Raw genomic sequence first — 14,819 nt, forward strand, 5'->3', positions numbered from 1 at the left:
GCAAACTTCCAGGCTAGTAAGCAACTCTGTATGCTTGCCTGCCTCAGTGGCACATGCCTGTTATCCCATCACTTAGGAAGTAGAGGCAGAGGTGGATTAGGAGTTCATGGTTATCTTTGTCAGGTTCTTAGTGAGTACAAAGCCAGAATGACACCATCTCAGAAAACCAACACACACACACACACACACACACACACACACACACACACACTCACACACAAAACCACAAGGACAAACATGAAACAAAATGGTTGAGTTGGCAGCTTTACCTCTCAGCATGTGGCTCTGTTTTCAGGTACGATTCGAAGGTTTGACCGGAAACGTGCAGTTTAATGAGAAAGGGCGCCGGACCAACTATACCCTCCATGTGATTGAAATGAAGCATGATGGAATTCGAAAGGTAAGGGACATCTTGGCTGACTCTGGTGAGGGGTCCTGGATACCTGCCTTGCCTACACCTTTGAAGAAACTCAGGCAATGTGAATTCCAGACTCCTCTAGTCTCAGTTCTGCCACTTGTCATTGGGATTTAGGGAGAGTCTGGTCCCTTCTCTGAGAATTGATTCCTTCTCTGTAAAATGGAAAAACTCCCAGATTTTTTTCTGACAGTGCGTAAGAGCCAGGGGACAGAAAAACGCTCTGAAAATATGAAGGAAGAGTCTGAGATATTCAGCTTTACCAGTGACCCAAACATTTGAGTGCCTGAGGCTGGAGGATTATTGCAGGTTTGAGACTAGCCAAAGATACAGAATCAGATTTGGCCTCATATTTAAGAACCTGAAGTTATAAAGTAATAGATGTTTATACAGTACCAGTGATATTCCTGTGGATTCTGGAGAATTCTAGAATGTTTATTGATGAGGTTAACCATCTTGTGATTGTCCACACCTATTCACAACCATGCTCTCTTCTCCACAGAAGTCAAAGTGAAAAACACATTTAAGTGTGTTTTTATATAACATCAATATTCACATTAGACTTTTAAGATGAAATACAGATCTTTGGTCTTATTTAAACTCTAAGACCCAGTGTGATTTGGTCACTGTCAATTTCTCCACCTTTGTCCTTTGATACTTCCTTCATACCACTCCAGCTAATCCTGTTTTTTTTTCAGTTCTTTGAATCCACATGCTGCTTTCTACCCTGGAATCTTCCCATTCCTAGGAAGAATGGTTTCTCCACCCTGGCACTGTCTTTCCTTGGTTGATACCTCCCTAGCCTACAAAACTTAAGGGGTATTCCTTGAAGACAACCTTCCTGGCTGCTTTCTTTCTGTCTCTTGGGAGCCTCTGTCTCCCCTGCCCCCAGCCTTCATCATGTGTGCTTCCTTGTGATAATTGAGCAAGGTGGCTGGGGTTTTGAAGCTGGGAGGGCTGTGGGTCTTGGGGACCCGGGAATCGAAGCTCAACTTCTCCACTTACTCATCTGGGATCTGGGCAAATCTCTGAGCCTAGGTAGACAGATCTCACCATGATAATGCTGACTTCGTGGGCTCTTTGGTATGTCTCGGGGCTCTCTGGTGTTTGGAAGTTCTAGATGCTAGCCCTGGTACCTGGAAAACTAGCTAATTGTACCAGACCCAGCAACCTCTGCATCTCTAAGGTTGTGTTACATATCCTCACCCTGGTCACATATGTCATTGAAATTTAATTTCTAGTGAATCAAAAGCTAAGAATTATCAGATGCTACACAGCCATATGTGGCTCCCAGGTGTCACATCTGACAGTGCAGACACAAAGCATTGCTGCCATTGCAGAAGATTCTAGATAGCTCCCTTCAAGGACTCTCTACTCCACCTCTACTCTCTAGCCTGGCTCATAGTTGTCATAATAAATCGTTACAACCTTGACTTCAAGCCACACACATATTTCCCCTTATGACTGCATACAAGAGTGGGTTAAATAGTCAAAATGCTGGCAGGACCATGCTCCTTTCTGGAGGCTTCTTTTCATTTGCCAACTTTTTTCTAGAGATTTCCCACTTTCAAGTACCTGTAGCACCATCTCTACCCACAGGTTCAGAAACATCACATCTCTCTGACTTTGTTCCACTGCACAGCTGGGGAAGGCTCCACTTTAAAGGGCTTGTTAGGTAAGTGGGCCCCACCCAGATGATCTGGGCTCCTCGCACCATCTCGGCTGTGTGTCCCTTTCACTAGAGCATGGTCAAGCTCAGTGTGCTCGACAAGGACATTTTTAAGGGGAGGCGGTATTAGCCTGGCCACCCCAAGAGTCTCGTTTTGTCAGCTTGGTGCTCCTAATTCATGCTTCTAGAGAAGGTACTTTCTTCTCCTGAAATACTTAATTATCCTAACCCTCAACTTCTACACTTCTGAAATGGGCTCACATTGTTCCTACATCATCTCAGTGGTATGTTCAGCAGCTATGGAACAGGTCAGATGCACACACGGGCAACATCAGATGCACATGCTGGCATCTGGACAGTCTGAGATGGCTTCCTTACCTCTTTCAGGGCATGTGTGTATACCTAGTCTGTCTAGTATTTGTGTAAATGAGACATAGCCTTTTCTCCACAGGTAAACTGAGACAGAGAAGCCCACTAGGCCTCACAAGGTCCCAGTGAGCCATAGCCAAAGAAATACCTTATTCAGGGCCCCTGACTCCCCAGGCCCTGTTTATCTGCAGCTGCTTAAGTTTATCAAGGCTTAAAGAATGGGCACTATCAGCACAGTGCTGGGGTTCAAAGGTAGAACCCTGCTACTCCTGGAAGGGACAACAGACACATGACCTCCTCCCCTAACCATAGTTCTTTCAGACTCTCAGAAGAGCTCTGGCTCTTGCCTTACAGTGGAACACAGATGCTGTAGGTGGTTTGTAAATGGCTAGAACAGTCAAGATGGTTACTCTTAGAAAACAGGCAGCCATGAACCTGGGCTGACCTCAGAATAGTCAGAGTGACTAGTGTTACCACTTGGCCAGTGGCACAAGTTTGATGACAGTACAATGCATAAAACCTATTAAAATATGGAGATTGAGCCTGGTCTGGTGGCACAGACCTGTGATCCCAACACTAGGAAATATGAAGCAAGGGGATCAGAAGAAGTTTAAGATTAGCCCGGGATACAAACAAGAATAGACTAGGGAGGCTACTGATGGAAATCATGCTCTTCCCCGGGTAGTGGAGGCTGTTTAAATGAAGCCAGGCTCCTGTCTACCATTACAGTGCATTGAGGACAGGGGGAAGTATAAGGAGTACACATGAGAATCAGACACCATCCACCTGTGTGTCACCATCTAACAGTGCTAAGCCTAGGGAGGTCTGGATATTTAAGTGAGAGGGATTCGGCTGAATAACCTCTAGTTCTCTCAGTTCTGGCATTTCAGATGACCTTTGAAAAACTCCACACGGTCGTGTTTTTACCAGCGTTGCTCTCCAGTCCCACTGTCCATCACCAGACCAGACTTTGCTGTGACTCTAAACCTTCCCCGACTCAGCCCTGAGAAGAGTCCATCTTCTCTAGACCTTGGGTTCATTAGGAACTTCCTGGAGCAAGCAGCTCCCTGGAGGGCTGTGGTAAATACTGCTAGTTTAGAGAATGCAGAGAGCTAGTTTAGAAAAATGCAGATTCCTGCTGCATCTCAGGCTACTGCTAGAGATGAGTTCAAAGCTTCCTCCCCAGCCTACTGGGCTTCCAGGGAGAAAAGCTGGGATTCTAAAGACAGGTAGACCAGTAGTTAAATAGTTGTAATCTGCACGGGTCATATGACCTTGACCAAGTCACTCAGCCTTCCTGAATCTCAGTCACAACATCTCTGATGCAGGGTGTGCTGGTAATCATGGGACCTGGAAGCCTGAGCCAAGAAGATCATTGTCGTTTCAAGGGTAGCCTGGGTACTGATGAGACCCTGACGTAAAAAGAAGAGAGGGAGGGGAGGGGGAGGTAGGGAAGAAGTGGGGAGGGATGGAAGAAGGAAAGGAGGAGGTTATCTCATAGGATTGATTGAGACTGTGCCTACTCTTGCACTGTACAAGTTTGAGGAAAGCAGCCTCTAGCATGCAGGAGCACCCAGCACACAGCCATTGACTCGTAATTTATATTTCCCTCTATCTGCCACAGAGACTTTACACCAGTCCTGTATGCCCTGCAGAGGAGCATACACAACTAACTCTGCAGCCTTCAAACCCTCAAGCAAATGGCTGTGCCTGCCTTTCTAATCACCAGGTTGTTCTCAAACTCACTTTCTAGTGACTAAATCCTTCCATAGAATGTGGTCTTACACATTCTTTGTCTACGGGGATCTGCCTTTCAGAAAATCAATTCCTCTGAATCCCTGCCCTCAGGACTTTCACTCAATCAGACTCCAAGCAAATTAACAACTACGATTTTCAAGAATGACCTTGTGCTAGTCTCAGGGACATAGCAAGGCCTTACCTGCCCTGTGTAACAAAAGCTTTCTCTTCCTGGCTCAGGGCTTCTGGGAAACTCCAACCCCACCTCTATCCCCCTGACTTAAGGCCAGCCTGCTCCCTAGGTGTCCTGATGCAGTTTGACATTTCACTGAGATGCTAGAGTGTTAAGCTTCCTTCCAACAGTCTTAAAGTTTCAGAGAGCAGACTTGGCCATGGCTCTAGTGATGCCTAGTTCTATGAAGTCCCACTATATGTATGACTTCTGGGTGGGCTTGGGGATCCTTCTCTGAATGAAACATCTTGTCACATTGGGATGAAACCACACATTCTCATACTGGATACCCACAGGAGAGTTGCAGGGCATTCTGCTACAGAATCCTCCATCAGGGGACAAGCAGTGGAGATTCAACCACCTTTGCCTATTGATTGTGTGTCTAGCTGTCTCAGTGCTTATTGATGGCGTCTATTATCTTCCCCCTCTCAACTTGATTTGAGTCCTTGCTTTTGTGGTCTGGGTTTATGCTCCATTCTGGCCTTGCACATAACTGGACAGGAAAAAAATCACAGTGCCTGGAATTTCCACCAGTGTCTCCATTATCTTCTCATTCCAGAAGAATTCATAACTTTCAATTTCACCTGCTTCCTGGAAGTTGTAAGTCCTTGGCATCCAATTTTCCACATGTAAACTAATTTTAGCCTAATATACAACCTCAATACAGCCATTCCTCCATCTTCACTGGCCAACCCAGAGCCCATGTCAAGCTCCCTTGCCCCAGTCATCAGCTTCCTCACTATCATGGGTTCTATTAGGTATTTACAGCCCTACCTCACTACAAAGACCATATTTCCACTGGGGAGTGTGTTTCAAGTATGCAACGAATCACACTGCTTAGAACTTTTCCCTGGCGTTTTACCTCCAGGAAAGCGCAGCACATCTCCTGACCTCGCCATACAGAGCCCCAGGCATCAATGCTTGCTCTTTTTCTCTGGCTCATTGCTTTGCGTTTGTGGAGGCATTGCTCTGTTCCATGGGCATTCCTTCTGCTATCTTTCTACCAGGCATCCCTACACCATCTTCTGAGATAAAGTACAATAAACTTATTAACTTCAACCTTTTAGATGTGCTAACTTTGCCTAACCCTGGCTGCTGTGGGGACTAAACTCTGAAACCTAGTTCTTTAGTGCAGGGAAAGTTAAATCTCTTGTTTAGTTAAGTGAAATCAATGTCTAGTTCTTGGCATTGTTTGCTTAAGTGTTCTGCTTCATTACAAGCAAATTACAGCAAGATGTGATAAAATAGTTTGGTAGAAGTTTTAAAAGTTGTGGTTAGTGAATTATGCTCAATGAGGTTTGGCCCTAGGGCTCGGCTGTGAGCTGGGTGAAACAAGGCATCACTGTCCACTAGGGTCTTTTTGGCTGTCAGCATTTAGCAAACTGATGGGGAAGAAAATGGGAAAGCTGTTGGAAACTTGGGAAAGATTGGTCTGGAAAAGAGGCACATCACTCACCAGAACACAAGTGTTCCTTCCAATGGGATGCAAAACAGGTTGTGAGTCGTACTTCCGGTCTGATCGCCACTTCCCACTATCTCTACACTATGAAAGGCAAACGAGACTGCTTGGTGGTCAACTAGCCATCTCTGTCACAATAGGCAACTGGTTATGACAATCCGCATTTGGGGAAGTTGGGAGCCGTAGCTTCAAAGGCAGTCCTGGGGTACCCATGTGCAAATTCAGCCTGATGACTGCAGGGAAGATCAAGTGAATCTGATGTTCTGTGATCACCTGCTCTTTAAACTTCATCCACTTAAGAATACCCGTTCTATCATCTGGACTCATTTCCGACCTTCAAAGAATCTTTAGAGGCGGATGGAAAAATAGGAGATCAAAAATAATAAGTGGCCCCAGGAGAAGACTTCTCCCTGTCAGAAATTTTTAAATCCTCTCCTGAACAGTGGGCCCCAATCTTTACCAAAATACTTACTCTGATTTGCTTTCAGATAGAATCAAAGCCCCTACACCTCTTCAGTAGAGAATCAAAGTCCCATATGGTAATCCAGTCAACAGCCCAAAGAAAGGGACAAAGCTCTCACCTCCAACGCCTCTCCAGACACTTCTGTCATTTCTATGCATCCAGCTGTGGAGCCCCATACCATATGAGTCTGCTGGCTCATAGGAGGTGTGACCGTGAGCCTTTGCATCCAGATGTCTCTCCCAACACTGACAAGATCATGTCTTCTATTCCCATGAGATAGCTAGGAAAAGTTAGGCTTTTTCAAGACTGGGAGATGCATCAATCAATAAAGTGTTTGCTGTGAAAGCATGAGTTTGATCCCCACAGCCCATGGGGAAATGAGCCAGGTTCAGCAGCATGTACCTAGCATTCATGCAATGGGAAAATCTTTCTAGCTCTTGCTCCACCATGGCTAGCCTGCGACCCCGGGGAAGTTACCTCTCCACATCGCAGTGTCCTCACACTTAATATAGAAGTGAAAACTGACAAATGTCATGGGCTTTTAATGGGGAAGAAAGAAGTTAAAATATAAAAAGCATTTAGAAGAACAAGAAGCATTCACTACCAGCAAACTGATTCCAACCCTCAGTGATAATAGCTGCTGCAGGCAATATATGAATGGGCAGTGTCCCAGGCTAAGAGCAGGCACTGCCCAGCTGCATTACCTCAGGAAATGAGCAGATGAGGAGGTAGAAAACTCACTGAGCCAAAGCAAGAACATGGGTATAGCTACCATTGTGAATGGCTGAAGATCACAAAGAAATCATCGATGTCTGGGAAATACATAAAGGTGAAGGACCACACAAGCCAACCATGTGGGCTGTGGCTGGGTTTCTATGCTGAGTTCTGGATGCTGAGAAGGCTGCTCACCTTCCACACCCTGCCTGAGAACTGCCAGCTCTCCATCATTTTCCCTTTATATCTGCAGCCTGCAGAATGACAGACATAGCTGCCAGGGGTGGGTAGTAGGTGAGGAGGGAAGAGAAGAAAGAGAGGGAGGAAAGGAAAAGGGAGAAGAGAAAGAAAGACCAGAGAGGGAGGAGGAGAAGAAGATAGGGAAAGGGAGAAAGGAACAGGCAGAGAGGAGGAGAGGGAGGATAAAGGAGGAGAGGGAAAAGAGAGAGGGGGACAAAGAAGAGGAAGAGGGGAGGGGGAAAGAGGAATTGAAGGGACAGAAGAAAAGAGAAGCAGAGAGAAAGATATAGGCAGTCTAGATGTATGTGTGTGCACTTGTCTGTATGTCTGCTGAACACACTGTGTGTGCTGTGTGGTGTGTGCACACGTGTGCATGCTTGTGGATATCTGTGTGTGTTCTGTACACATATGTGTGTGCATGTGTTAGCTATGTCATTCTCTTGTTCCAAACCTTCCGTGATTCCCTGTTGCCTTCAGAACAGTCTCCACTGCTTGGCCTGGCCTTCCAAACCATCTGCTTCTTAGACCCATGCATCCTCTGCTCTCCCAGGTGAACCCTAGCTGCTGCCCACTGAACTTGCCTATGTTGGCAGACTTCTGCCTCTACAGCAGGGTGATCATCCTCCTTGACCTGGGAGGCTTGGGCTGAGCCCATGTATCATCTCCCACAGCCCTTTCCTCACACTCCAGCCTTGTACTTTTCTGAAGTCCTCTGTCACTCACTCACTCAGCATTTCTGAACTATGTGGATGTGTGATCCGTGTCTTCTCAAGTGATGTTCTCAGGGAAAGCACTCCCTCTTCGATGTCTCTGGATCTCTCTCAACCTTTATTGCATATCACTATGTGCCTCAGTTCAAAGCCTTGCACATGATTGGGATTCAATAACTTTTCTGAATGACCTTGGACAAAGTATTAATAATCTGCTGATTTTTAGAAATTCATTTTGTTTACCCTTGAGCATGACTCAGTATTGTAAAAGTCGGGAAAACCAGCAGTAAATGGAGGATGGGGATCTTTTCCAGGAAGCTAAATCCGGATGGGAAAATGTAACTACTCTAAAAATGAGAGTGACATTTAATCAAGTGGCTCAAACTACAGTGTAGAATAGGTTTGTAGAAATAAAGGGTTAATATTTAGGGGAGGTATGGATTGGCTGTGAAAACAGCTGCAGGGAATTAAATTCCACAGCCCTCACTTTCACTGTCCAATACAGTTTAGATAAATAAAGACTTGAACTTTTGTCCTCCCAGAGGGACAATCTCTGGGCTTAGTCAACACTGTGAGGAGGTCCATTGGGGATGGAGAGGGGACCTGGGGTACATCTTACCTCTTGATGTTTCTGCCTACAGCACCCCAGACTCTGGTACAATGATCACTGTGCCACCATACCCAGCTCCAAGATCCCCCCTCAGATCATGTTTTTGCCTTCTTCTCATTAACAGATTGGTTACTGGAATGAAGACGATAAGTTTGTCCCTGCAGCCACTGATGCTCAGGCTGGAGGGGACAACTCCAGCGTCCAGAACAGAACCTACATTGTCACTACAATCCTCGTGAGTATTCTCCTTCATCAAGTCTACCAGAAGTTCAAACTAGACCCATCCAAGCACATCCCACTTTAGAGTGAAAGCTGACAATACTATGCCATAGATAGAGATGGTGAAACTAGTCACAGCCATGCATGCATGCGTGCTTGTCAGCCCAGCACTCAGGAAGCTGGTAGAGTTCCAGGCGAGCCTCTGCTATAGAGTGAGACAGTCTCATAAAACAACAACAGAAATAAAAATAATAATAATAATGAATCCACAGAGACTGGGAAAAAACATGCCTTGTAGATAAGCAGTTCTGAGTTTTCACTCGGCATTTCTGAGATCCACTCTCACCCAGCATCCTCAGATAAGCTACATCCCATCTTCTGAGCTACTTTCCCCATATATGAAACACAAAGGCGTCCCTAAGCTGTTCTAGTTTCCATATGTGCCTCCTTCAGTAGAAACCACTTTCTCCTGCAGATGAACACAAAGAGGACTCAGAAGAGAAGGCTGCCATGGTCCAATAATTTGTGAAAAATCTGAAATCTACTCAGAGGTATCTTTAAAAATACATTGCAGAGGACCTGGGTTCAGTTCCCCAGGGGATCTAATATCCGCTTCTGACCTCTTCCAGCACAAGGCACACATGCAGTATACAGACATACATGCAGGCAAAACATCCATATACATAAAACAATTTTTTTAAATTAAATCAAGTACATAATTTGGAAAGCCATTTCTGTGATAAAAATCATCTTATTTTAACAGTATCTATTTTATTTTTCCAAGAAGTTTATAATGGAGTAGGGAACAGAAATTCAGGAAACTTCTTAAGGCTTTTAAAAGACATCCCAGTGTCTGCCACCATCCGAAACATTCTCCTCTGCAGGGTCAAAGTCCTCCCCACTCACAGGTGCACCCACAGGCCACACCCTCTGTCCTGTTTCTCCACCAGGAAGATCCTTATGTGATGCTTAAAAAGAATGCCAACCAGTTCGAGGGCAACGACCGCTATGAGGGCTACTGCGTGGAGCTAGCTGCAGAGATCGCCAAGCACGTAGGCTACTCCTACCGACTCGAGATCGTCAGCGATGGCAAATACGGAGCCCGGGATCCTGACACGAAGGCCTGGAATGGCATGGTGGGAGAGCTGGTCTATGGAGTAAGTGCCTGGGGGAGGGGGGGGAGGAGCTGTCATGAAGGACAGAGGAAGGAATCAAGCAGGAAAGCATTTGCTGGCTGGATGGCTCTGTGCATAAACTGACTCCCAAATTAACTAGTGCTGCTGCTGAACAGAAAGTCATCTGTTGTCTTAAGACATGGGGATACAAATTCTTAATCCTAATTAACTCAGCCTGACTCAGGGTCTGTCATTCAAGATGACCATTGGCCAGCACAGGTGACAGCATACATAGCTCCAGGATCAGTTCTCTCGGGGCAGATAACAAAATTCATACTAATCTACTACCAGTCATTTTTGGCTCCACTATGACTAGATCCACCTGCATGCAAGCTGACAGTTGAGTCACTCTTTCCCTCTTCCACAACTTCTGATCATTCAGCTGACCCTCATGCTTGGTTCCCTGGAGCCTCCCCTGCCATCCTCCATCTCTAACCAAGTCCTCTTTTTGTCCTCCTCAAACCACCCTTGATTCCCATTATAGAACTGCATCTCTGCTCCTTTGTGGCTCACTCTGCCTCAGATTCTATTCATTAGTGTGTTCAGGGCAGGCCCAAGCCATCTGCGTGGTACACCATACTTTAAGCAACTCCCTGGGCAACTACAGCAAAAGCGCCAATAATTGAAGCAGTCTTGAGCAGGCGCTGAAGGAACAGTGGGGGTTTTTAGTGTCTAGGGAGTTGTGAGAAGCTAAGATTCACTTGCACATTTCCTAGGGTTAAAGAGACAATGGTTAAGAGTGGTTCAAGAGCATAGGATCCAAAAGCCTACATTACATGGTCCACAGGAGAGCTTTCTAGAGATTTCTAGCCCTTCTGAGAGTGTGGAACTTGGAAAACAGTCATTGAATGGAGACAGAGAGATGGGCATCCTGGGAGCTTCCAAGTATAAATGACAGGATGGTAGAAAAGTAAATAAGATGAGGTCAATAAAATACTGGGTTGAAAATACTGGGTGAAAAGTTTGAGCCACAAATTACAAGGCAAGAGTGTGGGTTGATTCAGTCAACACCAGAAGATGATGGTGGCTCTTGAGTAAAACAACAAAGGACAATAGAAGGGAAGAGACTGTGGCTCAGTTAACAGAATCCTTGTCTAACATGCATGAGGCCCTGAGTTCAGTGCACAATCCTGGGCATGATGACACACATCTGTAATCCCAGAATTCCAGAGGTGGGTGCATAAAGGTCTGAAGTCCAGCCTCTTCATTGATGAGGCCAGCCTGGCATAGAGACGTTGTCTTAGAAAAAAAACAACAAAATGACAAAAGGTAATTCCCATAATGTGCAAGAAAGGAACCACAGAGGTTTCCCTCATATGTTCTGAAAAATGCCAACTGCATCTTTGAATTGAAACTCATGCTGAGCCTCAAGTTGGTACTCAGGTGATAGTCAGGAGGAGCTGATCATTTTAGAAGACTGTGAGTCTCGAAGGCTCATATCAGAATGGGAGTCATGATGGCCCCGAAGTATATACCTGACCAAAGGAGAAATGACACAAAGAAGATACTCTGAAGAAAAGTGGCTTTCAAGGTGACTTGTGGAAGTAGAGACTTGGTTGGGAACTACTGTCTGCATCTCCCTTTCTTCTTCCCTTGATACCACTCACTTTGGAAACTCCATCAATGAAACAGAGACCTGCTGCATCTGGAGGCTGGTTTCCATGGGAACTTCCTCTGAGCTCTTAAGGTCACTGCCATGGCAATTGCTATGAACTTCTCACCTTTGCCAACGTTCAGCTTTGCCTTCACCTCCTGTAATGCAGTTCTCTTTGTCAAAAAGCCCGTGGCCTCCGCAGAACAATATGTGGCCAACCCAAGGGTACAACCCCAGTGCCAGTAGCTAGTGTCATATCAGGTTCATCCATACTCCAGAGACCTCGAATCACCTCTATATGCTTCCTGTTAAACTTAAGGCCTTATGTCCTATTCATTAGACCTGTCCCTCTACCAGTGAAAATTGATTCCCAGGGAAGCCATATTGAGCATAAAATGATTTATCTTGAGTTCATCTTTCTCATTTTATTCCCCTGAGAAGAATGAAGGATTTGGGGGAAATATCTATCAACCACATACCACCAATGAGGAAGGAAGGAAGGAAGGAAGGAAGAGAGAGAGAGAGAGAGAGAGAGAGAGAGAAAGGAAGGAAGAGAGAAAGAGAAAAGAAAGAAAAAGCCAACTCATAGACCTCACAGCTTCCTGCTCTATGAAAGCAGTGACTGCTTGGAGTCTGAGCGTGTCTCTTCTGTCCCTGGTTCTTGCCCAGCGTGGTAACTAGTTCATACCCTTCCAGGTGCCCGTGTCATGCTTACCACTGCACTCATCCTCTGTCATGTATTCATCCCAGCCCTGTAAGGTAGATAATTCTACACTTTGTAGAGGAGGATACCGAGGTTCTGAGGGAGGAGCCGATTTGTTGAAATACACACAGTCAGTAACAGCAGTCATAACCCAAAGTGCTGTCTTTTGTCTATCACTGGGACACCCACTTATGTAGGCATCATTCCATTCAAACCCTATGCTTTGAAGCTAAGAGGCACTGAGAAATGAGCCAGAGCATTCTCAGTGAAAGAAGGGGCAGGGGTGCTACTGCAGATGCGTCTCCTGGATGTGCCATTGGACCTTACTCATGGGCATCTTCTTGTCTTCTCATGGGTATAGCAGAAAGGGTAATACCTGTAGACTCCTTGGGTTGGGTTCCACCTCTGCCATTCTCTGAACTGCATGGCTCCTATAAGCCACTTAACTCTTCCAAGGTCAGCTCCCTAAAATGGATGGGGTGTATTTGCTGCAGGCCTGTGGTGGGAGTGCTTGCCCCACAGAGTCCTGCTCTCAAATGCCTCACCCAACAATTTCCTGTGATTCTTACCCCTTTTGCTATACCCAAGCTGTGTAGTGTGTCCCAGCACTGCCCAAGGACAGATGAGCATGCCTGGCATTCTTCTTTGCTTACCAATAGACTAGATTTGACATTCAAACACTGAATACTTATGTAGCTTTTAGCAATCTTCCTTGGAAAGAAGAAAAATTAACAGCTGCCTTGATTTTTGTCACTACCAGGGCGCTCCCTCACATGATTCCTTCCTCCTGGAATAACATTCCCTATCAGAGCAACATGCAAAGTCCTCCCTTTCTTTATGTCACATTAACATGTCACCACCTCTTGCATGCTGCAATCCCCTCCAAGCTTGATGGACCCCTCCCCCTTCTCCTGCAGAGTCCTGCATGCCTTGGAGACTTGATAAGTGGGCCCTGCGTATATGTGTGCCTGTGCATGTGAGGTATGATAATCTCTTCTAAAAGCTTATAACCTTGAATGTGGCGGGGGGCGCGCATAGTTTACCTCCAGCTTCCATCCTAGAGCTTAAGTTAACTGTTCCTTAAATGTTTATCAGGTTCAATTTGCTGTCACTGTCTCATTAGCCGGGATAATCTTGGTTGTGGGTAAAAGAAATCCAATGCAAACTGACTTAAGCAAACAAAACAAGTGTCATCTATTCTTGGAGATAGAGGGATGTACTGACACATTTCCAGGGAGCCCAGTGTAAGCCCTGAATCGAGAGACCCAAATGGCAGCCTCTGGGGGTCACCCTTAGTGCCACTCAGGTCTGGCTCCAGCTCTCAGGGCTAATTCTCACTGAGCCCATGGGTCTGGGGCATCCCTGAGTAACTCAGGACTGGGAGTAGCATGTGCTGCATAAGTATTCTATCTGCTTCCCAAGGTAACCAGGCAGGGCAGCAGGCCTGGCTGGTGTGGCAGGCGGGGGGGGAGTTCATCTCAGAACACAAGCCGGAAGCCTGGCGCCTGAATAAACACAAGCTGCAGCCTCTTTCTTGTAAGATGGAGATGGCATCTCCACCAAGTAGGGCTGTCAGATAACGGAATGAACGCCTCTGTCAAGTAGCAAGCTGAGGTCCATTTCTCAGAAACACTTTACAGTGCCTGAGTATTCGAACTTAACAAGGTCCTATACCATTTCCACATCCTTTAAGATAAAAAAAATCACAATAAAGACAGAAACAAGATCTGGGAAGAGGCCTCAGTCTGTAAAGCACATGCTAGGCAAGCATAAAGACCTGAGTTTGGATTCCTAGCATCTAAGTGCTGTAGTACATGCCTGTAATCCCAGCACTGAGGAGGGCATGCAAAAACAGAGGGCAGCCGGAGCTCAACAGGCCAGCCAATCTAACCAGCCAGTGAGGTCCAGGTTTAGTGAGAAGCCCTGTCTTCTAAAACAAGGTGGAAAGTAGTCATACAATGAAGACAACTGATATCAACCTCTGGCCTCCCTATGCACGGGTGGTGTGGGGGGAGAAGACAGAGAAAAGAGAAGGAACTGCTGAGCTCAACTGAACCTGATTTGATTTTGATTTGATCCTTTCAGAGAGCAGATGTGGCAGTTGCCCCCTTGACCATCACCTTGGTCCGGGAGGAGGTCATTGACTTCTCCAAGCCATTCATGAGTTTGGGAATCTCCATCATGATTAAGAAGCCACAGAAGTCCAAGCCTGGTGTCTTCTCTTTTCTTGACCCTTTGGCCTATGAGATCTGGATGTGTATTGTGTTTGCCTACATCGGAGTGAGTGTCGTCCTCTTCCTGGTCAGCCGTTTCAGTCCCTACGAATGGCACAGTGAAGAGTTTGAAGAGGGACGAGATCAGACAACCAGTGACCAGTCAAATGAGTTTGGCATATTCAACAGCCTGTGGTTCTCTCTGGGGGCCTTCATGCAACAAGGATGTGACATTTCTCCCAGGTCAGTTGGCTCTTCTCAGCTCCTTTCCTTGATCTGTAATGCTCTTGAGATGAA

At 46.0% G+C, this 14,819-nt stretch overlaps 1 protein-coding gene across 2 annotated transcripts in view; it reads left to right on the forward strand.

Annotated features, from left to right (window-relative positions):
* Gria1 (glutamate ionotropic receptor AMPA type subunit 1) overlaps positions 1–14,819 on the forward strand; it is a 319,841-nt gene that overhangs the window by 218,636 nt on the left and 86,386 nt on the right. For both annotated transcript variants that reach the window (XM_005067739.4, XM_005067740.4), the window contains exons 8-11: positions 296–400; positions 8,743–8,853; positions 9,788–9,994; positions 14,395–14,765. In XM_005067739.4, coding sequence (XP_005067796.1) covers positions 296–400; positions 8,743–8,853; positions 9,788–9,994; positions 14,395–14,765 — 794 coding nt within the window. The remainder of the gene's footprint in view (positions 1–295; positions 401–8,742; positions 8,854–9,787; positions 9,995–14,394; positions 14,766–14,819) is intronic.

The sequence above is a fragment of the Mesocricetus auratus genome, unplaced genomic scaffold (genome assembly GCF_017639785.1).
Source record: "Mesocricetus auratus isolate SY011 unplaced genomic scaffold, BCM_Maur_2.0 Super-Scaffold_100007, whole genome shotgun sequence".
Classification (NCBI taxonomy): Eukaryota; Metazoa; Chordata; class Mammalia; order Rodentia; family Cricetidae; genus Mesocricetus; species Mesocricetus auratus.